The sequence below is a fragment of the Vanrija albida genome (genome assembly GCF_041260175.1).
Source record: "Vanrija albida strain AlHP1 chromosome Unknown contig_7, whole genome shotgun sequence".
NCBI lineage: Eukaryota > Fungi > Basidiomycota > Tremellomycetes > Trichosporonales > Trichosporonaceae > Vanrija > Vanrija albida.
In genome coordinates, this window is record NW_027191426.1 from 477,738 (window position 1) to 497,424 (window position 19,687).

General features: G+C 66.7%; 8 protein-coding genes across 8 annotated transcripts; 7 read left to right on the plus strand and 1 right to left on the minus strand.

The window, feature by feature from the left end:
* Positions 1-1,261: 1,261 nt before the first annotated feature.
* Positions 1,262-3,984, plus strand: Q8F55_008633 (uncharacterized protein; the record flags this gene model as incomplete). Its single annotated transcript, XM_069357017.1, has 6 exons — positions 1,262-1,380; positions 1,689-2,491; positions 2,527-2,905; positions 2,942-3,079; positions 3,115-3,433; positions 3,481-3,984. The coding sequence occupies 6 exons, from the start codon at positions 1,262-1,264 to the stop codon at positions 3,982-3,984; spliced, it is 2,262 nt and encodes a 753-aa protein (XP_069204954.1).
* A 613-nt stretch (positions 3,985-4,597) lies between these two features.
* On the plus strand, positions 4,598-7,008 carry Q8F55_008634 (uncharacterized protein; the record flags this gene model as incomplete). Its single annotated transcript, XM_069357018.1, has 5 exons — positions 4,598-4,715; positions 4,764-5,286; positions 5,336-5,771; positions 5,834-6,245; positions 6,281-7,008. 5 exons carry the CDS (start codon positions 4,598-4,600, stop codon positions 7,006-7,008), a joined length of 2,217 nt encoding a protein of 738 aa, XP_069204955.1.
* Positions 7,009-7,593: 585 nt separating this feature from the next.
* On the plus strand, positions 7,594-9,622 carry Q8F55_008635 (uncharacterized protein; the record flags this gene model as incomplete). Its single annotated transcript, XM_069357019.1, has 6 exons — positions 7,594-7,633; positions 7,791-7,840; positions 8,196-8,299; positions 8,836-9,305; positions 9,353-9,398; positions 9,454-9,622. 6 exons carry the CDS (start codon positions 7,594-7,596, stop codon positions 9,620-9,622), a joined length of 879 nt encoding a protein of 292 aa, XP_069204956.1.
* Positions 9,623-10,435: 813 nt separating this feature from the next.
* Q8F55_008636 (uncharacterized protein) lies at positions 10,436-11,484 on the plus strand (the record flags this gene model as incomplete). The annotated part of the gene is made up of 3 exons (XM_069357020.1): positions 10,436-11,020; positions 11,068-11,303; positions 11,352-11,484. 3 exons carry the CDS (start codon positions 10,436-10,438, stop codon positions 11,482-11,484), a joined length of 954 nt encoding a protein of 317 aa, XP_069204957.1.
* A 120-nt stretch (positions 11,485-11,604) lies between these two features.
* Q8F55_008637 (uncharacterized protein) lies at positions 11,605-13,318 on the minus strand (the record flags this gene model as incomplete). The annotated part of the gene is made up of 4 exons (XM_069357021.1): positions 11,605-11,642; positions 11,691-12,551; positions 12,584-12,767; positions 13,097-13,318. The coding sequence occupies 4 exons, from the start codon at positions 13,316-13,318 to the stop codon at positions 11,605-11,607; spliced, it is 1,305 nt and encodes a 434-aa protein (XP_069204958.1).
* A 638-nt stretch (positions 13,319-13,956) lies between these two features.
* Positions 13,957-15,076, plus strand: SEC9 (Protein transport protein S9 plasma membrane t-SNARE; the record flags this gene model as incomplete). Its single annotated transcript, XM_069357022.1, has 3 exons — positions 13,957-14,378; positions 14,414-14,615; positions 14,666-15,076. The coding sequence occupies 3 exons, from the start codon at positions 13,957-13,959 to the stop codon at positions 15,074-15,076; spliced, it is 1,035 nt and encodes a 344-aa protein (XP_069204959.1).
* A 646-nt stretch (positions 15,077-15,722) lies between these two features.
* Q8F55_008639 (uncharacterized protein) lies at positions 15,723-17,912 on the plus strand (the record flags this gene model as incomplete). The annotated part of the gene is made up of 3 exons (XM_069357023.1): positions 15,723-15,922; positions 15,960-17,313; positions 17,349-17,912. 3 exons carry the CDS (start codon positions 15,723-15,725, stop codon positions 17,910-17,912), a joined length of 2,118 nt encoding a protein of 705 aa, XP_069204960.1.
* Positions 17,913-18,231: 319 nt separating this feature from the next.
* On the plus strand, positions 18,232-19,494 carry Q8F55_008640 (uncharacterized protein; the record flags this gene model as incomplete). The annotated part of the gene is made up of 1 exon (XM_069357024.1): positions 18,232-19,494. The coding sequence occupies one exon, from the start codon at positions 18,232-18,234 to the stop codon at positions 19,492-19,494; it is 1,263 nt and encodes a 420-aa protein (XP_069204961.1).
* Positions 19,495-19,687: the final 193 nt, after the last annotated feature.

Consider the following 19,687-nt stretch of genomic DNA (forward strand, 5'->3'; position numbering starts at 1 on the left):
GACGAAGTATGAGTCGGTGGCGAGAGTGAGAATGAAGAGGAGTGAAGACTTGCGACGGATGGCGTGTTTCCACCAGATCGAGGATGCCAGGAGTGCGGGATGAGAGCTGCTTTCCTTCCCCAAACCAAACCCACCCAGCGGGACAAACGCGCGACGTTCGCACGCAGCTGGCTGGTTGGTCGGCTCTGACGTCACAAAAAGTGGCGCAGGCGGGGGCGACACAAACAAGACGCAGATCCTGCAACGCCAGCTCAGTCTTGGCGCAGCATGCAACGCGGGCGGGGCATCGGGCGACGGGGCGACATTCCAAGCACAACTCCAACATTCAAAAGGTCAGGCGCGCGGCGGCTCTCGGCGCTCGGCTCCACCTGTAGCCTCGGGTGCACGCACCACGCACCGACTCGACTGTGGGGTCCTCGGTACGCAGCACAGCCGCCGGCAACGGCCACAGTTGGCTTTTCCCCCCGTGGGCCCATGCCTGCGCTGCCGTATGTCTCCAACATTGCTTCTGGCCAAGTCACATGCAGGCAGTGGGTTGTGGCTCGACTTGGCGGCGCCTCTATGCGATTATCGGCCGCGGCCGTTGGTGTAGTTCTTGGCCGGGTAGTGTTATATCCCATTGTCGTGTTCGAAATCATTGCTGTCCCGTCGTCTGGCCTGCCTGCCTGTCATCCTGAATACCAGATATGCGAATGGGATAATGCTGAGTGTGGTTTGTTCCGACCGGTTGGCTACAGTGGGCTGCGTGGAGGAGTTACCGCTCGCTTGCCTGCCCTCCCGCATCTTCAGGGCTCTGAACTCGGGGTCGGCGCGAGATACGAGCAGCCAAGAAAGAGCCGAAAGCGTTGGTTTGACATCCCCCTCGGCGTCGCCGCGCGTGCAGAGAGAGGCGAGGAGAGGTCCGACATTCATTCAAGTCCGACTTGCTTACTAATCAGCGGTGTAATTTGTCGTGTGAAATTTGATCCCGCTAATGAACCTAGCCAACCAAATGACCGACTCGATCTGCGCCGAACATCTCGTCCGAATCGTTGTCGATATCTCGACATCTCGGCCCTTCTGCCATCCACCGCGCTCAGCGACAACAACAACAACAAACCCAGCTCGAGTCACAGCGGCACGGCCAAGCATTCCAAAAGATCATCTCGGAGCACATGCTCACACCTGCCCTAAGCCCTCGACAGCCGGCCAAACGTCGAACCCACTCTTAAACCCCATTCCATTCACTCCACCCCAACCTCCCCTTCCCCCGTCAACAATAATGGACACGGACTCGGGCGGCTCATCGTCCAACACGCCCCGCGGATCGGGCGGCACTATCGAGTCACCGCGTGTATCGCAGCGTGCATCAAACTCATGCGCGTTCTGCACAAAACGCAAGTGAGTAAATTTGACATTCGCCGAGCCTGCTGTTCGCCGGAGGGTGGAGGTGGAGCTGGGTGGGGGTGTACGTCTGGCTCGCTGGCGAGCGTAGGAGTGAGTGGCGAGCGGGGTATCACTCGCTCGGCCGAGTCGGTGTGTGCATGAGCGTGGGTGTTATCACACGCACAGCGTCGCTTGCGGACCATGCTCGCGAGTGACTCTCGCCGCCGCCGACTCGACTCATTCCCAGATGCCGCGTTACCGAGGCGGCTCGGCGGCCGACGGCAGGCCATCTAACCGGCACCAAGCAGCACTGACACGCGCAGAATCAAGTGTAACAAGGCGATCCCATGCGATAACTGCATCAGACGCGGACATCCAGAGTCATGCACGCGCCTGCCCGCGATCGTGCGGGGCCGGCTCATCAACGCTCCGAGTGCGGCACAGCGCGCGCCGCTCACGCCCGACCAGGTTCGCCTCCTCCGCGAAGGGCAGCTGCAGCGCGAGAACGTCGGGCTCCGTCGCAGAGTGGGCGACCTCGAGAGTCGTATCCGCGAGCTCGAGGCTGGTGGGAGTGGCAGTACCCCATCAGGACGCTCTGGAAGCCGGTCATTAGATATCGGTCCGAATGCGCCTGCCTCCGGGCCCACGCCGTCGTCGAGCGCCGACTCACCACTCGGCACCAACGCATTCGCGCACCTCCTCTCAGCGGCCAACGGACACGCAGCGTCAGGCCAAACAGCCCACAGAGAGGGGCCCGAGAAGAGCCGCCAGGACGACCCCGACGTCCTCGAGCCCTTCGTCCATGTCATGGGTATTCCCCAGCAGCCGGAGCGCGCGGGCAGTCCCCACCCTGGCGGCGGAAAGGGGAGGGGTCGGGGGGCATCCGACGCGAGCGGCCTGCCCGACTTGCCAAGCCGCAAGTCGACAGATCTTGGCCAGACGGACCTCCTGACCCTCCTGCCCACACCGCCGCAGAGTAGTCTCATCATCCGCGCATCGTTCAAGTACCTCTGCTTCTTTCACCCCAGCGTGCATGTGCCCACGTTTATCAAGGAGCATGACGAGTGGATCGCTGCGACGGCCGAGGGAGAGGACGTGGAGAAGGGCGACGCGTGGCTGAGTTATTGTGAGTCTGGCGCCGGGATGCCGCTGACACGCCAGACTTTGGTCTCCTCTCCATCGGCATGTACATGTGCGGCGACCTCCTCGCGCCCGAGCTCAACCTCACGGCGGACGAGACGCTTTCGCTGTCGTCGTTCTGGTTTGACGTGACGCTCGAGGCGCTCAATCGCTCCAAGTTTATGTCGACCAACCCGACCATGGAGGCGCTTATGACCATCTGCATCCTGCCGATCGTGTCATACCACTTTGGAGCGTCGGCTTACTGCGAGATGCTTCTCCATGTCGGGTTGCGCGTGGCCCAGCTGCTCAGGCTGCACCTCCTCACGCCGGAGCCCGAGGACAAGACGGACCTGACGCCGGGGCTGATCTACCGCGAGACGGGACGGCGGATCTGGCTGCACTTGAGGCTCGGCGAAGGGTGGGTTATCATCGATGAGCGCTGCTAACCCACCAGTCGCCCAGACTTTGCCAACATTGGAGGGTTACGCCTGCCACAGGGTGCTACGGCGGAGCCGCTCAACGTCGACGACGAGGACCTTACGGACACGACGGCGGACCCAAGACCACTGTCCGAGTTCACGCGTATTACGCAGTGGGTGCACGTGTAGTAGCGGTCGCTTACCCCAGCCTTCTGTGCGCCGGCCGACGGTATAGAATCTTCAGGCAGTTCGCCGAGGCGTTCGCTGAAGCCACGTCGCTCAAGGACCAATATGTCATTGCCATGGCGGCGGACCAGGCGCTTGCGACCAACTTTGCAACCTTCCCTGCGCTCAACGGCACCGACAACGACACGTTTGAGGAGCAGTTTGACCTGAACGGCCCGCACGACTTTAGGCCGCACTCGCGGTACATCTGGTCATTGCTGCAGGCATCGGGCAAGGTGCTGGTGTACCGAAGCTTCCTTGGCCGCTCGTACATCGACGAGAGATTCTCCGAAGTCAGGCAGGTGAGTAGCTGCGAAGGACTGGTAGGAGCAGCTGGCTGACGCACCAGACTTGCCTTTCCGCCGCACGAGAGATTCTGCGCCAACGCAGACGGCACGTTCCTCCCATGTTCCTCCGCGCATGGCCCGTCGCCTCGTACACTGTGCTCGCGGGAGTCGTGCTCGCGACGGAGCTGCTGCATGGCAACCCGACAGAGGCGGAGCGAGCGCAACTTGTGGCCGACGTGCAATTCGCGATCGACTCGCTGTGGCTCTGCGGTGCCTCGTCTCTTGTGGTGCAGCGCGGGGTGCTCCTGCTGAGAAGATTCATCGAAGCGCCCGTGAAGCCGCCAGCGACGCTCCCCGAGAACATCGCGGCGTCTGTGGGCGGTGTGGCACCCGCGATCGTGGCGGGTGCGCCGCTCCCAGCCGCGCAGGAGTTGTGGCCGACGATGCCGATCGAGCACCCGCCGCCCGGGCAGGGCGATGTGTGGATGGGCGAGGACGTGTGGTCGTCTGCGCTTGTGGCGCTCGAGAACGAGGAGAGCAGCGGGTGGTGGACGACGCTGTTGTAGTGGTCCCTGCGAGATGTACCTTGCAGCGGCCTACCAGAGTGAAGTCGCAGCAATGTGGCCATGACGTTGAGAGCCGTCGCCGAGTCATTTGGCGCGGGCGTGGCCGCGGCGTCTTAAGAAGTCGAGATTCCTCGGGTTTCGGATTGTGTCGCGGCCCCACCTCTGCCGACATTGCTCTGCCGACCTCAGCATACGACCAAGACAGGCGAGCCGGGTTAACCCAGCAGTGACAAGCATAGCCCAGGCTCACCACGCTCCCCCACGCTCACCAGTGCCTGCACACCGGCCCGCCGGAGTGCCGCGACTCGCCGCGCTGCGAGCAGGGATTATCGCGTGGCGGATAGGGAAACGAGGAATATCAGTACTCCGGACCGGTGTTAACCCCTCGCTCGGGTCGAGCACTCCCGAGACAGCAGCAGCAGCAAAGAGTCATGTGCCTGCTGCGAGCTGCTCGGTCGACATTGCATTCCTCTCGCCTCTCGACGCCGAACGCCAGCCACTGCCTCGCAGCCTGCCCCGCCGCCGCCCCCAGAAACAATCACGCCGGAAATCACACGCCCAGCTGTTGCTGATAACGAACAGCCCCGCTCACCCCACCTCCGCCCCGGCTGCCATGGAGCCCGAGCCAGCCAAGAAGAAGCGCCGGCGCATCCACCTCAACTGCGAGGAGTGCCGCCGCACCAAGTCGAAATGTAACCGCTCGTGGCCGTGCAGCGAGTGCGTCAAGAAGGGTGAGTCGGGCGTGGGCCCTCTCCCCCCCAGCGCGGCTAACGCCTCAGGCCTCTCACACATCTGCCCGAACCAAGTGTCCAAGATCAGCCAGCCGAAATCGCAGACGATCGCCGAGCTGAGCGCGCGGGTGAAGCACCTGGAATCCGTGATCGCGCGGCATGGGCTCGACGCGAGCGGCGGGCCTGGGTCAGACGACGAGGCCGAGCCAGCTCCCCCACTGCCGGGGCCCGGTGCGCCCCAGTCGGCAGTGGACATGGCCGCGATGCTGGGCCACCTGACGCTCGGCAACCCGCGCGGCAAGCGCTTCGCAGGTATGGAGACGACGGCCTTCTTCCTTGCCAGCTCGCCTGGCGAGTCAGACGGGAGCGGGGACGAGGAGGCGTACGGGCGCGATGGACGCGGGGGCGGCGAGGAGCTGCTCGCGCCCCCTTGGGGCCGGAGCCGGGGCGTGAGCCTCACCGGCAGGGGGCATCTGCCGGGCGTGCTGCTGGACAGGTGTCGCGCGATGCTGCCTGGCCGCCGGGCGGCGAAGGACATGTTCGACCGGTTCTTTGAGGCGACGTCCTGGCGGTGGGTTGGCCCGGCGCACTCGCTGCCGCTCGCTGACGCTCGCTCCCAGGATCCAGCCCATGACGCCGGCCTTCTTCGACACGGTCCTCGCGTCCGTGTACGACTCGCCCGAGGGCGCGCACGCGCACGACCTCGCCGTCCTCTTCGGCATGCAGGCCATGGCGCTCCTCTTCGACCCCGCCCTCGCCGGCACGTTCCAGGCGGTAGACTACCACCAGACGGCGTACGCCTGCCTCGTCGCCGGCAACTTTTACACCGAGACGACGCTGAGCAGCCTGGTCTGCCTGCACTTGCTCGGCTCGTTCCTCATCAACTCGGACGACAAGCGCCTGCCGGACGGCATCTTTGCGATTGTTGGGCTCGGGGTGAGGCTCGCCACGATAGCCGGGTACCACCGCGAGCCGGCGCCGTGGAGCATCCCGCAGGACGAGCTGGACTGGCGGAGGAGGGTGTGGCATGAGTTGTTGGCGCTGGAACGAGTCCATGTAAGTGGCTGTGGCCCGCTCGCTGCTCGCTTCGCTCGCTCGCGCGCTCGCTCACGCCGCAGTGCCTCACCGCCCTCCTCCCCGGCACCATCGCGCCGCGCCACTACGACACGGCGTTCCCGTCCGACGCGCACAAGGACGGCTACTTCTTCTGGAAGTGGAAGCTCGGGCTCCACATGCAGCGCGTGTTCGACTACTGGTCCGGCGTTGAGATTGCAGACTACCAAGAGGTGCAGGACATTGACGCCGGCCTCCGCCGCTTCCTGCACGACCTGCCGCCCCACCTCCGCTGCTCGACCTTTCCCGTCGAGGCGTTCCCGCTCGCGCGGCCCGGCGCGCCCGCCGTCGTCGTGTCCCCAGCCGCGGTCGCGCCGAGCCCGGCGGCACACACGTCCGACTACCCTTCCACCATTACGCCAGAGCGGCTCACGCACCAGCAGTACCGCATGGCGACGCACATCTGCATGGTGTTCTGTGGGTGATGAGCACCAAGAAACCGCTGACCCCAGTCTACCTCCACCGCCCATGCTTCATGCGCGCGCTCAGCACCGGCGGCCACGCCGGCGAGCTCAGCGTCCGCACCGTCATCGAGGTGTGCGAGCGCATGCTCGACCTCGTGCGCGGCATCCTCTCGTCCGACCACTCAATGTCGCGCTGGTTCTCCTTCGCGGCCGACCTCTTCTCCGTCCTCCTGTGCCAGTCTCTGCTGGTCGCCAAGACAAACGACCCGGCCCTCGCCCAGACCCGCATGGGCGTGCTCGCCCAAGGACTGGCCGTGCTCGAGTGGACGGCGACCGCGTCGCCCAACAGCAAGAACCGCGCGCTCGTGGGCCGCACGCGCCGCCTCGTCGCAAAGGCAAAGGAGAGCCTCAAGCGCTTTCCCAGCGTCGTTGCGGCCGCCACGCCGCCCACTGGCGCGGGCGAGGCCGGCATCGCGCCAGTCAAGACCGAGTTTGTCGACGCCGACGCCGAGCTGCTCGCCCTGCCCGACGCCCCGACCCTCATCTACCCCGACCTCCCGACGCTGGCTGGGGCGCCCGAAGCCCCGCCGTTCACAGACTTTGGGCTGCCCGAGCCGTCGCTCGGCTTCGCAATGCCCACGGGCAACGAGGAGCAGTTTGACGCCTGGCTCGCCATGCTCTTCCCGCCGAGCGGCGACGCGCCGTGCCACCACGCCACCGCGGCAGAGAGCACGGGCGAAGAGTTCTTCCTCGACCCGCAGGCGTGGGCGCCGTGAGCGCGCGCGATGGTATCTGGGAAGTAGCGTTGCCGACGCGTTCGTTTGCGGCTACCGCCCTCTCCGACTCGGCTCGGGCCCTTGCCGGCGGCTGGCGCGACTTTTTTCACCACCCAGAAAAAGAGCTCCAGAGTCGCGGCGCTGTACTTGTACTATCCTCATGCATGTATCGCGAGTGAGCGTGCCGCTCCGCTCGACCGGACATTGCGCGATGCGCACGAGTACATAGGCGCCAGCGAGCCGATGCAGCACCTAGTAGTAGACGCGCTCCTCGCGCGCGCTGATTGGGCGCGTCGCGAGTTCCGGCACGTCGGAACGGGGCCTGGGAGGGAGTTGGGCGAGCGACCTGGGGAGTTCAGGCAGCAATCGGGTCGCCCACCCCCGCGGCTGTGGGCCCCTGGCTGCGAGGACAGTGAGCGCAGCGCTGGCGTGCGGGGTGCTGGCCGCTGGCTGGGCTTTGCACTTTCCGAGCCGCCGAGTCGTCGCTGGTTCGAAATCACGCCAGCCAGGGACGACAGCCGCCGAGTCGTCTTGATTATTTCCCCAACCCAACGTCGCTCCATCACATCTCCATCACCACTCAAAATGTCGGACAAGGTTGTCGCTACCACGGCCAAGCCGCTGCGTGAGTGCTGTGGCTGTGCGCCGTCGTGATGCCGTGCATCGCTCGGCGCGGGCGAAGCGACAAACCGCTATCAATCCGCCCTGCTCGCTGCCCCCGACCACCGCCGCGCGCACGCGACACCCAGCCCCGACCCCCCGACCTCCCGCTGACCCCACAGCCCTGCCCTTCGGGTACACCTTCGCCGCGGGCGCCATTGCCGGTGAGTTTGTAGCGAGGCGAATGGGGTGGGCGAGATGCCGAATCCCGCCCGCCTCCCCCCGCCTCGGCGAGACGAGACGAGACGCCGCTGACACGCGCGGATAGGCGTCACTGAGCTCCTGGTGAGTACGATGTTGGCTGCTACGTTCTGTCGCGGCTAGCCGCGCCCGCCGCATCGATCTGGTCGCGTGAGCGCCGCTCGTGTCGCCGACCGGCGGTGAGCTGCGCTGCCTCGGGGTAGCCCGCTGGGCAGGGCGAATGCTACGGCGAATGCTACGGCGACGGCGACGGCGACGGCGACGGCGACGGACCCGCCTGCCCAGCGAGCGCAACCGCCCCCTCCCAACCCAACTAACCCCCGCAGCTCCTCTACCCCCTCGATGTCGTCAAGACGCGCCAGCAGCTCGACACGAGCAAGAACCCCGCTGGCATGATCCAGACGTTCAAGAACATCGTCACGCAGGAGGGGTGAGTTGTGCTGTGCTGCTGCTCTGGTCTTTCTGCTCTGGTCCTGCTGCGCCGGTCCTGTTGCACCGACTCCTGCTCCGGCGGGCCGCGTTCCGACGACCTCGGCTAGCTCTTCCGAGCGCGCAGCTGCGCCCCCGAGCTCTCGCTTGCACTTCCGAGGTCGTGCTCGCGACCGAGCTCGCGGCGCTGGACACTACGCATCGCACCGGCGCTCGTCTGGGTGCTCCGTGGCGAGGCCTGAGCCGCCCATCACCCGCTCGCCCACCCGAGCCTGGTGCTCGCGAAATATCGCGGTGGACGGCGGGCCGGCGATAAGCGTCCGGCGTCCCCCGCACACAGCCGGGACTCTGCAAACTTCGCTAAGCACGTTGGGACGCGCGCTGGTGCGCACAGTGCGATGCACGGACCGTGCTGGACGCGTTGGGCGTAGTGCACGCGGTGGCTCGGGGGACACCCGCGAGTTGCCGGAGCGCGGCGGGGTAGCAGACCGGAGCACCAGAGCATCTCCTCACCCCCGACCCCAGCTGACCCCCCAGCCCGTCCCGTCTCTACCGCGGCATCCTCTCGCCCCTCCTCATGGAGGCGCCCAAGCGTGCCGTCAAGTTCGGCGCCAACGGCTGGTGGGGTGCCCTCTTCACCGACAACGGCAAGAGGAAGACGACGCAGTCGATCGCCATCCTGACCGGCTGCTTCGCCGGTGCCACCGAGTCGTTTGTCGTTACGCCCTTCGAGCTCGTCAAGATCCGTCTCCAGGACAAGTCGTCGACCTACACTGGTCCCCTTGACGTCGTCAAGAAGGTCGTCGCCAAGTCTGGTCCTCTTGGCCTCTACCAGGGCATGGAGTCGACCTTCTGGCGCCACTGGTGGTGGAACGGTGGTTACTTTGGCTCGATCCACCAGATCAAGTCGCTCCTCCCCAAGGCCGAGACCAAGCAGGCCGAGATGGTCAACAACCTCGCTGCTGGTACTGTTGGTGGCTTCGTCGGTACCGTCATGAACACGCCTTGTGGGTAGCGACGGGCGAGCGTTGTGGCGCATTGCTTACAATCCCAGTCGACGTCGTCAAGTCTCGTCTCCAGCTCCACGCTACTGGCGAGTGGTGAGTGCGGTGTGGCCAGCGTCGTTGCCGCCTCGTACCCCGCTTACACCTCCAGGACCTACCCCGCGCTCATCCGCATTGCGCGTGAGGAGGGCTTCGGCGCGCTCTACAAGGGCTTCGCGCCCAAGGTCCTCCGTCTCGCCCCCGGCGGTGGTGTGCTTTTGCTCGTCGTCGAGGCGCTCTCGGCTGTCTTCCGCAAGCAGCTTGGCCCTCCCTACATCTAGATGTTGGTCTAATCCAGTGCTATCGAGTGTCTTTGGTATTGCCGCGGGTCATCGCGGTGTGTATGGGGCCAGTGTTAGATCGGGATGTGGTATGCAGTTGTCACCGGGCGCGGGCGAGCGAGCGCAGCGAGCGAGCGAGCAGGTGTTGGGTAGATGCCGGCGTGACGGGCGTGTGGGCCGCGCCGCGTTGCCGGAGACGCCGAGGCGGGCGACTGCGGGGTGTGCCCGGAGACGAGGCTCGGTCAATCGCGCCGAGAGTGGCATCCCGAGCCGCCCATAGCCGGGGCGTCGAGTGGTGACACGGCGACGGCGAATGCCAATCAGGCCGGGATGATATGGCATGGGTGACAGCGTAGCGCCTCTAGTATCCGCCGCCAAGATCTCGTATCCAGCGCGCGCATCTCGCATCTGCCAGCGTGCATCTCGCATATGTCCTGCACATCTCGTAAACGACGGGCGTGATATGGCATCCTGGGCCGGCATCTCGCATTCTGCGCGCGATTGGAAACGCCACGCGAGGTATATGGCAGAGGGAGGTGTCAGCGGCGTGGCGGGCCGAGCAACCCGAGCGGGCCGGATATAGCGTCGGCGTCACGTCGGGGCTGGGCGATGGTCGTGGTGCAGGCGTAGAGGAAGAGCAGCAGCATGCATGCTCCGGGCCAGCTAATCTGCGCGTACAGGCTGCGTTTACCCGTTCTGCCTCCCGGCCAGCGCCGGCATCTAGCGGGGCGCGCGGGGGTCATGTGGCTGTTGTTGTCGTCTCTCTCGAGCATATATACCGCGCTGTTGGGAGCAACCGGCCCACCACACACAATGACAGTCGCAGCCCCAGAGTTGACCATCACGCCCCAGCACCCCACCTTCGTCGCCGAGGTGTCGGGCGCCGACCTGACCCAGCCAACGCCGGCGCTCGTCGCGGCGCTCAAAGCAGCGCTCGCAACGCACGGCGTGCTCGTCTTCCGCGGCACTGGCCTAACGGACGACACGCACGTCGCCCTCTCGCGCGCGTTCGGCGAGCTCGACGACGTGACGCCCTACAACAAGCTCGGGCGCATCAACCGCCTGGCCTACGACGAGCTATTTGACGTGTCCAACGTCGACGCGGAGGGCGAGATCATCCAGCCCGGCTCGCAGCGCGGCGTGCTGGGCAAGGGGAATACCCTCTTCCACGTTGACAGCGCGTTCAACCCCCGCCGCGCGGGGTACAGCCTGCTCCTCGCGCACCAGCTGCCCCCGCCCGGAAGTGGGGGCGAGACCGAGTTCTGCGATACGCGCACGGCTTGGGACGATCTCTCCCCCGAGGTCAAGGAGCGCGTGGCCGACTACGTCCTCTGGCACAGCCAGCACCACTCGCGCCGGCGCGCGAGCCCGGGCCACCCGCTGCTCGAGGAGGAGAGGGTGAGTGGGCCGGCCGGGCGGCTGGCGCTGGCGCTAACGCTGCACAGTTCCTGCCCGAGTCTCACGAGTTTGGCAAGCACAAGCTCGTGCAGGTGCACGAGCCGAGCGGGCGCACGAACATGTACATTGCCAACCACGCGTACCGCGTCGAGCAGCTGCCCATCCCCGAGGGCCAGGCAGAGATCGACCTGCTTCTCGACCACGCGACCCAGGACAAGTACATCACCTCGGTTGAGTGGAAGGGCGTGGGCGACCTCGTTATCTGGGACAACACGTGTGTCATGTGAGTTGGGTGGGGTGGTGGTGCGCTGGTGGCTCGCTCACGCTCTAGGCACCGCGCCGTCCCCGGCGCGTTTGAGGGCAAATTCAAACGCGACATGCGCCGCACCACTGTGCACGACGCGAGCAGCTACGCCTGGGGCATGAACGAGGTCGGCGCGACGTGGCGATCGGGGCTGCCGTAGGTGTCGAGTGTATGAGCAGTGTTAGCAATGCAGTGTTGTTGTCAGTCGTCGGCAGGCAGCCGGTGCCATCAGTCTCATGTCGTGGCCCACTCTACACGATACATCTACGCCGGCCCGCACTCACGCCGACGATCTCGCCGCGAACAGGTCGTCGAGCTCTGCAGCGTGTCAGCGCAACCCCACGACGCTACCCCCACCCCACTTACCCCGATCCAAGTCGTCCTGCCTTGCCCTGGGCCGCCGCTCCGGCCTAGGCCCACGCTCGCCGCGCTCCTCACGCTCGCGCCCCCCACCACGGCGCTCGCGCTCATCGCGCCGCTCGTACGCGTCCTCGCCGGCCGCGCGGCTCGCGGCCATGCGCTCCAGCTCGGCGTCCAGGTCGTCCTCGCGCGCGCGCCCGCGCCGCGCCGGCCTGTCGTACGGCCGTTCACGCTCGCGCTCGCGCCCGATCCGCCGCGCAAAGTCGCGCCCCTCGCCCGCCGTCCCGATCCGGTCGCTCAGCCGCCCGCCGCGCTCGTACTCGTCCCTGCCGTATCCCCGCCGGCTGCTCGCCACCTCCTTGCCCGCGCCGCGCCCGTGCCGCTTGTACCACTCCGACTGGCCGGCCTCCTTGCGCTGCTTGGCGTCGGCCGTCGTCGCGTACCGCACCGTCACGCGCGCGTGAGGGTCCACGCCCTCGGCAAACTCGACCGCCGCGGGCTTGGCGAGCGGCGCCAGGTCGAAACGCCCGTGGGCGGTACCTGCTGGCTCGCGACCGGCGGAGAAGCCGCCGCGGCCGCGCTTGACTGGCGCGTCGGGGTCCGTCTCCGCCGCAGGCTCTTTCGGCGCGTCGTCGTCGTCGCCGTAGTTGAGCGTCTCGCCGCCCTCGTAGTCGAGCTCCTTGGGCTTGGGCGCCTCTGCGCGCGGTAGCAAGCTTGTGGGGAACTGGAAAGCAGCGCGCTCAAGCAACGGGTCGTCGCCCTCGGTCGGGTCGAAGCCAGCCTTGGAAAGTGCCGAGAGCCCGAGGAGGGCGGCCGCGGGCGTGTGGAACAGCAGGACCAGCGTCGAGTCGTTCAGCCACTCGATGCCTGCCGTCAGCAGGGCTACAGTCGCGACGTACCCATTGGAGCCGCGCCGTACTCGGACGCCCAGGTGAACACCTTTGCCGTGGACAGGTGCTTGATGAGCTCAGACGAGACATACAGCGCGTTGTGGCGGATCGGCGAGACGGCCGTCTCGGAAATGGCATCGAGCCACGGGGTGGGGTCTTGTCTGTCGAGCTCGTCGACTAGGCGGGCTAGGCGCTGCGGTGGGGGTTAGAACAGATCAAAGGTAATTTCCGAGACGGTAGTGGCAGCATGGCTCATGATGCAAGCAAGTCGCTCCAGCATGCCTGCCGCGAGACACCACTGTCGGGCGAGCCGTCATTCCCCCGCCCCCCCCCCCCCTTCCCGGCCGCGCTCGGAGATGGACTCGTCTGCCCACCAATATCGCTGCTGGTTGAGCAGTCCTCTGCCTGCCCACCCACCCCGATGCTCGCTGCGCGAGCCCAAAGAGTGATGCCACCACCCTCCCTCATACACCCGCCTCCGCCTCCCCACCCTTCCACGCTCCTTCCCCGCTGCACACTCACCGGATCCCTCCTCAATCTCTCCTGCCCGTCGTGGTGAATAATCGCCGGACTCTCCTCGGCCAGATAGATCTTGTTCTTGGCCATGCGGCCCATGAGCTGCGTGACGTGCTCTGGGACAGGCTCGTCGGGCCCTCGGCGCGCGGGGATGTCGTCGAGCGCGCGGTCGAGCAGCGGGTGGTCGACGTCCATCCCGTCGGCTTCGGGGACGAGCTCGGCGGACATTGTGTGTGTGTCGGGGGAAGGTGTTTGCGTCGAGAGTTTGGAGTTGTGACGCGCCATAAAGCCAGACGAGCGAGACATTGTTGAATGGCGGAGGGGGCGGGAGTATAATGTCGCGTGGTCTCTGCGTGCGTTCCGCGTGGAAACCACGCTTGCACGTGACTTTTGTCAGTGGCGATGCACCCACCCAGTCGATCGATCCAGTGGCCCCTCCCGCCGCCCGCGCCGCCAGGCGCCAGGCGGGCTGGCCGGCGTCGTTGACGACCGACGACGCACCACACGAGCGACGACTCTTTAGACCCAACCTCTCTTCCTCTCTCTCGTCTTATTCGTCCTCCTCCTCGCATCAACGACTCCACTCACCTCGACCATCCCTGCAAGCACCACACGCACGACGACATCCAAGACCCCCCTAATTTGTACTCCCATTCCACTCCACGACTTGTAGCGTTTCACCTTCCCTCGTCCGCCCTCTGCCCGCCGCATCGCACCCCCACCACTACCCGTGCCCAGCCCACGCCCGCCCACCCGCCCGCCCGCACGCTTTGTCCACCTCGCCTCGACTTGACTTCCACCGCATCTCGCACTAGACACCACTACCTCGCCACCTCTTAATCTCTCATACATACAATCTACGCACCATGGGTTTCTTCAAAAAGAAGTCGGGCCTCACCATTCCCCCCGTCGCCCCGACCGAGGGGCAGCAGCAGCGCGCTGCCGCCGCCGCGAACGACCCGTACGCCGCACGTGCGCCTCAGCAGCGCCGCGACCCGTACGCGGCCTCGGGCGGTGACCCGTACGCTACTGCTGGCGGCGGTGACCCCTACGGCTCTGCACCCGCTCCTCGCGCCGCGCAGTCTGGCCCCGCTGTCGGCGACGACGACGACGAGAACCGCAATGCCCTGTTCGCCGGCTACAACCCTGGTGCTACCCAGGTCCAAGCCACGCGCAAGTGGGGCTATGACGGCCGTGAGGAGGAGGAAGACTTCAACGAGGACGAGGAGATTGAGGGTATCAAGCAGGAGATGAGGCAGACCAAGCAGGACTCGCTGGCGAGCACTCGGTAGGTTGAGGTACGACGCTCGTGCTGACGCCCAGCAACACGCTTCGCCTCGCCCGAGAGGCCGAGGAGAACGCTCGTGGCACCATTGGCCGCCTCGCCGACCAGTCTGAGCGTCTCGCCAACTCGGAGCGCCACCTCGACATGGCAAAGGCGGGCTCACAGCGCGCAGAGGACCAGGCGGCGCACCTCAAGCAGCTCAACCGGAGTATCTTTGTGCCAGTCATCACCTGGAACAAGGTGGGTTGTCGTAGTGATTGGGCTAGAAGGCAACGCTAACCCTGCCGCAGGACCAGAAGCGTGCTCAGCAGGAGCAGAAGATCCTCGACCGTCACAACATGGAGCGCGAGGACCGCGCCAAGGCGCTCCACGACGTTCAGGACACTCGTCGTCGCCTGAACGCTGCTGCCAACGAGGGCACGACGGCGCGCGGGCCTGTAGCCGGCCAGCAGGCGGCACGCCGCGAGGCCCGCCAGCGCTTCCAGTTTGACGCCACGGCTTCGGACGACGAGCTCGAGAACGAGCTCGACGAAAACCTCGACGAGACGTACGACATCTCGAAGCGTCTCAAGACGCTCGCGATGGCCATGGGCACCGAGGTCGAGAAGCAGAATGGCCGTATCGGCCAGATCACCGACAAGACCGACTCGCTCGAGTACAAGGTCAAGCTCAACACTACTCGCCTCGCCGCCATCAAGTAGTTGGCTCGTGGCGCCAGCCCCGGGGTTGTTTCAAGCACCTGCGCATGCATCCTGCGCGGTATGATGCTGACGACTGTTCCGTAGACCATTTTAACCTGTATACACATGTGATGTGATGTTTGTTCTTTTGTCGAGTGGAAAGTGGGTGCGAGACGAGTTGGAGGGTTTGTACGCAGTGGTCAGGAACCGGTGTGCCGTTTACGGCGAGGGGTCGACGACGACGTCGCGACGCGGCTCGCTCTGCGGCGGCGGCGGCGGCGGCGGCTGTGTCATCATTGTCACCAAGCGTGTTTGATCATTCCGCCGTCCACATTCGATTCTCTCATCTCGACGACTCTTTCTCTCACTCGTTCACTCTCTCACTCGCCGACAGCAATGATATCGTGCAACTGCTACTAGGCGCATCACCACACTCCGGCCTACACTGCCCGCTTCCCCGCCCCGCCTCGCCCTCGCCCGTCGGTCACCCCGGCTATCCCGTCGTCGCCGCGCGGCGCGTCTATTGTCCGCTCTGCATCGCCTTTGCTTTGCGCGCACACTCTCACCCATCGTCGCACAGTTTCCTTCGACTTAACCCATCTCGCATTCTTGCCACCTCCTGTACATCGACCACCACGCCCGCCCGCGGCACCACCCACCACTGGCCATGTCTTCCTCGGCCCCACCAACAACCAGCGGTCATCCGCCAGCAGCCGCGGCCCCGCCGCCGACATACGCACCGACCCAGCCCCAGATCCTCGTCGTGCCCCTCCCCGACGCCTCGAGCTTCTTCTGGGGACGCACCATACAGGGCGAGGTCTTCATCAAGGGGCTCGGCGAGCACCGCACAAGAACAGTGCAGTCTTTGTAAGTCGCTGCTGCTGGCAGCGCTGACAAATTCCAGGTCCGTGTCGGCGCGCTTGACGGACCGGCTGCCCGGCCACCCAGTCGACGACCTGCTCGACATCCCCGCGCAGACGCTGTACCCCGTCGCTGAGCCGCAGGCGAGCACGTCGGCGACGACTGAGACGGCTTTTCCGACCTCGCTGCGCTTCGCACTCCCGCTCCCACCGATGCTAGAGTCCGGCTCGGCGCTGCCGGGCACGCTGAATCTCGGCGCTGGCGGCGAGGTGCGCTGGGAGGTGCAGGTGCGGCTCGCGCTGCTCTCTGGCGAGGTGATTACCGAGCGCGTCACGGTCGAGGGAACCCCGCCCGACGTGTGCACCGACCAGACGGAGGAGGAGCCGCTCGAAGCCGAGTCGGTGCTGGAGCGCGACGGCGTGCGCATGCGCCTCGTGCTGGCGTGCTCGCGCCCGCGGCTGGGCGCGCCGGTGCGCGTCGGTGTCGAGGTCCGGCCCAAGAGCAGGGGGGAGAAGCGCACGGGTGTCGCGGGGCTCGTGGCCCAGCCCAACGCTGCGGAGACTCTCCGCGCGCTCCGCCGCATGCGCCTCGAGCTGATCCGCTCGGTTGATATCATTCCCGGACCAGAGGACTCGGCGGCCGGCACGACGCACTCGCCCTCAAAAACGCACACCCACACGACGGTACTCCACGCATCTGGCAAGTCTCTACGATTCCCCGGCGCGACGGCACCGCCGCTGAGGCTGCTGTTCACGCTGCCTACGGCGCAGCTCCACCCCGGAGCGATTGCGACGGGTGGCGAGACGACGTCGCGCACGCCGTACCACTCTGTCCGGTTCAAGGTCCGCGCGACACTCGGCTTTGGAGTGCACGAGCAGCCCCCGGGCCCGTCGCGGGCTCAGGACGAGCGCGGTGACTGGTCGGTCGAGCAAGAGATCACCATCCGCCCAGCGACGTGGCACGAGCCCCGTGCTGTGGTGATTGAGCGCGGGCTCCAGCCCGAGCTCGGTACGGGCGACGCGGTGCAACTCGACTTCGACGACGAAGACGAGCGCGAGGCGTATCGCCGCAAGGGGCGCGACGTCGTCGGTGCGGCTGGAACGACGCGCGTCGACGGGCCCAGCGGTGTCGTTGACGAGCCACCGTCGTTTGGCGAGGCGACAGAGGCGCCAGGGCCGTCGGGCACGCAGTCGCACGCAGGCGACGAGGACAACGCGCTGCCTTCGTTCAACGAGAGCGAGGCGCAGATGCGCGCTGGCGCGGTCCCGCTGCTCAATCATGCTGTGCCGAGCGAGCGGCTGGTGCCCGTGAGCTTTACACCCGACGACGGGATCGCCGAGGTGCGTGCCGCCCAGCGGCGCTCGTCCTTCTCTGGCGAGCTTGGCACGTGGATCGAGGTGAGTTGGTGCCTTGCGCCGAGCTAACGCGCTAGTATGATGGCTACGAGACGTTCTCTCTGGCGCCACCACCGGCTGCCGCGTCGTACGGGCTCGTTGGCAGCATGGACCCTCCAAGAGACGGCGACGACGAGGCGCACGTTGTCGGCGATATGGCTGCGCGACTCGGCATCGAGGCGGGTCATGCGCCGGCGCACCCCGCCGAGCTGCTCGAGCAGCTGGGCCTCAACACGCGCGTCGTCGACATGCAGGACGATATGCCGCCGGGCATCGACGAGCCGAGCCTGCCCGCGTTACCTGGGTTTGGCGCGCCGCCTCCCGCTGCAGATGCGCACAGCTACGCCGACCAGCCTCCGGCGTTCCGCTCGCCGTTCGCGCCGGTGCGGGATACCGATTCGGAGGCCGAGGACCACCCTCCGAGCTTTGCTGCGTCCGAGGCTGCCGAGGCGGCTGGCGGGGTCGCGCGCAGCCGGGTCCTGTCGCGATCGGGCAGCATGGCCGTGCCGGCCGAGACGGACGCGCCGCCGCCGGGGTACTTTGGCCGGGTGGCGCCGCACACCCCGCACAGCCCGCACGGCGGGCCGCCAGCGTACAGCTAGTGACGGGGCCTTGTCTAGAGTAGCGAGTGTAGAGTATGTGTCTATAGCCCGACTGTATGCTAGAGCTGTCGTGGGTGATGGGACGGGCTGGGTCGGCCGGGGTGGAGGCAGTGGAGGCGGCCGGTGGAGGTCTCGGCGGCCGCGCGCGCGTGCGCGATCGGTTCCCGATGACGGCGCGTTGAGTCGCTCGCTGGCGAGTTGCGGCCCTCAACTCGATTGTTCATCATCCACACTGCAGCATAGCACACCAGCTCACGCCAGAGCTCCACCGGTACCTTCTCGCCGCTCGCCGTCCCGCCGCCGCGACTCGCCCACCGCAATGCCCGACGCCCCACCCGACCCAGACGACGCGCCAGCGCTGCCAACCCTGCTAGACGCCGGCGCCTACCCGCACCTCGTGGACCAGATCCTAACCCACACCGACTGGGACACGCTGCTAGCCTTCCGGCGCTCGTCGCGCGCGCTGCGGGGGCAGGTCGACGCGCTGCTCTCGCACCTCGTGCTCAGCGTCGACGAGGGCGAGGGTGACGGCGCGGCGCTGGTCCTGGCCTCGCGGAGCGGGTGGCGCGCCGAGCGGGTGCTGCTCCCGTTCCAGCGGGGCGGGTTCGTCGCGCCCGCCAACGTCGAGGAGGGGGACGAGGGGCTCGAGCCGCAGGGCCGGCGGCGCAGCTCGGGCACGCGGCATATCCCGCTCCCCCGGCTCGCGCCGCCGACGACCACGCCGCCCGGCCTCGTCAGCCTCGGCGCCAGCGCCGACTTCTTCGAGCCGCGCCGGCCCATCCCTTCCCCCGCGCAGGCGGGCGAGGTCGCGCGCCTCCGCCTGCTCCTATCCCCCGCGGCCGTTGTCGACCTCCATGGGCCCGTCAACGACCCCCTGCTCGGCGCGTTCAACCCGCTCGCGAGCACGCCCATCGCGGCGGGGACGGTGCGCCTCTTCCCCTCCGCCTCGGGGCAGCACGGGAGCGTGAGCCTGTGCCACGCGCACACGGTGATTCTGTTCGGTGGCGCCGTACTCGCGCGCAACATCTTCCTCTCGGGCGCGCAGCGCGCCCGCGCGGCAGGCACGTACCTCCCCCCGACGGTGCTCGACCTCGCCGCGCCGACGCGGCGGCTCGTGCTCAACTTCCCCTTCTACAGGGGGTACGACCACATCCACCGCGGCGTCAAGCTGCAGCTCGGGGGTGTGGAGCGCGTCGTCGTGGTGTTTAGCGAGGCGCCGACACTGGACGAGGAGAACGACACCGCGCCCCACGTCCCGCCCATGCGCTGGGTCGTCCTCGTGCTCCTGATCGTGCAGGTGCTCGAGGGGGCCAGCGCGACGGTGGTTAACATGGCGCCGCTCGCGCACGCGTGGCCGGATTCGGACCGCTTCGCGCCTGCCCCAGGAGAGATTGAGGCCGCGCTCCGCGCCGCGGTCGCGAGCTACCTCCGCCCGCAGGCGGCGAGAGGGCTCGACGTTGATGCGGCGCTTGGGAGGCTCGAGATCCTCAGTCTGGAGGAGTACGCTGGGCGGACGGACAAGAGGGAGCTCGCGCTCGAGATGGAGGGTGGGGGAGAGGTCGGCAGTGTCTGGTGGCGATAGACTGTTGCTGTAGCATATCATGTACGCATTTACAAGCGGGAGGGTAGCAGACGGGGAGGGGGGGGCTGACGGGCACTGAGGTGTTGGCGGCGGGCGAGTCGGCTGGAGCGAGCGAGGAGCGTGGCAGAGGACGCGCGCACGTCAAGGCCGCGCTGGTCCAGCAACTGACCTGCACCAGGCGCCTGTCAGTCTC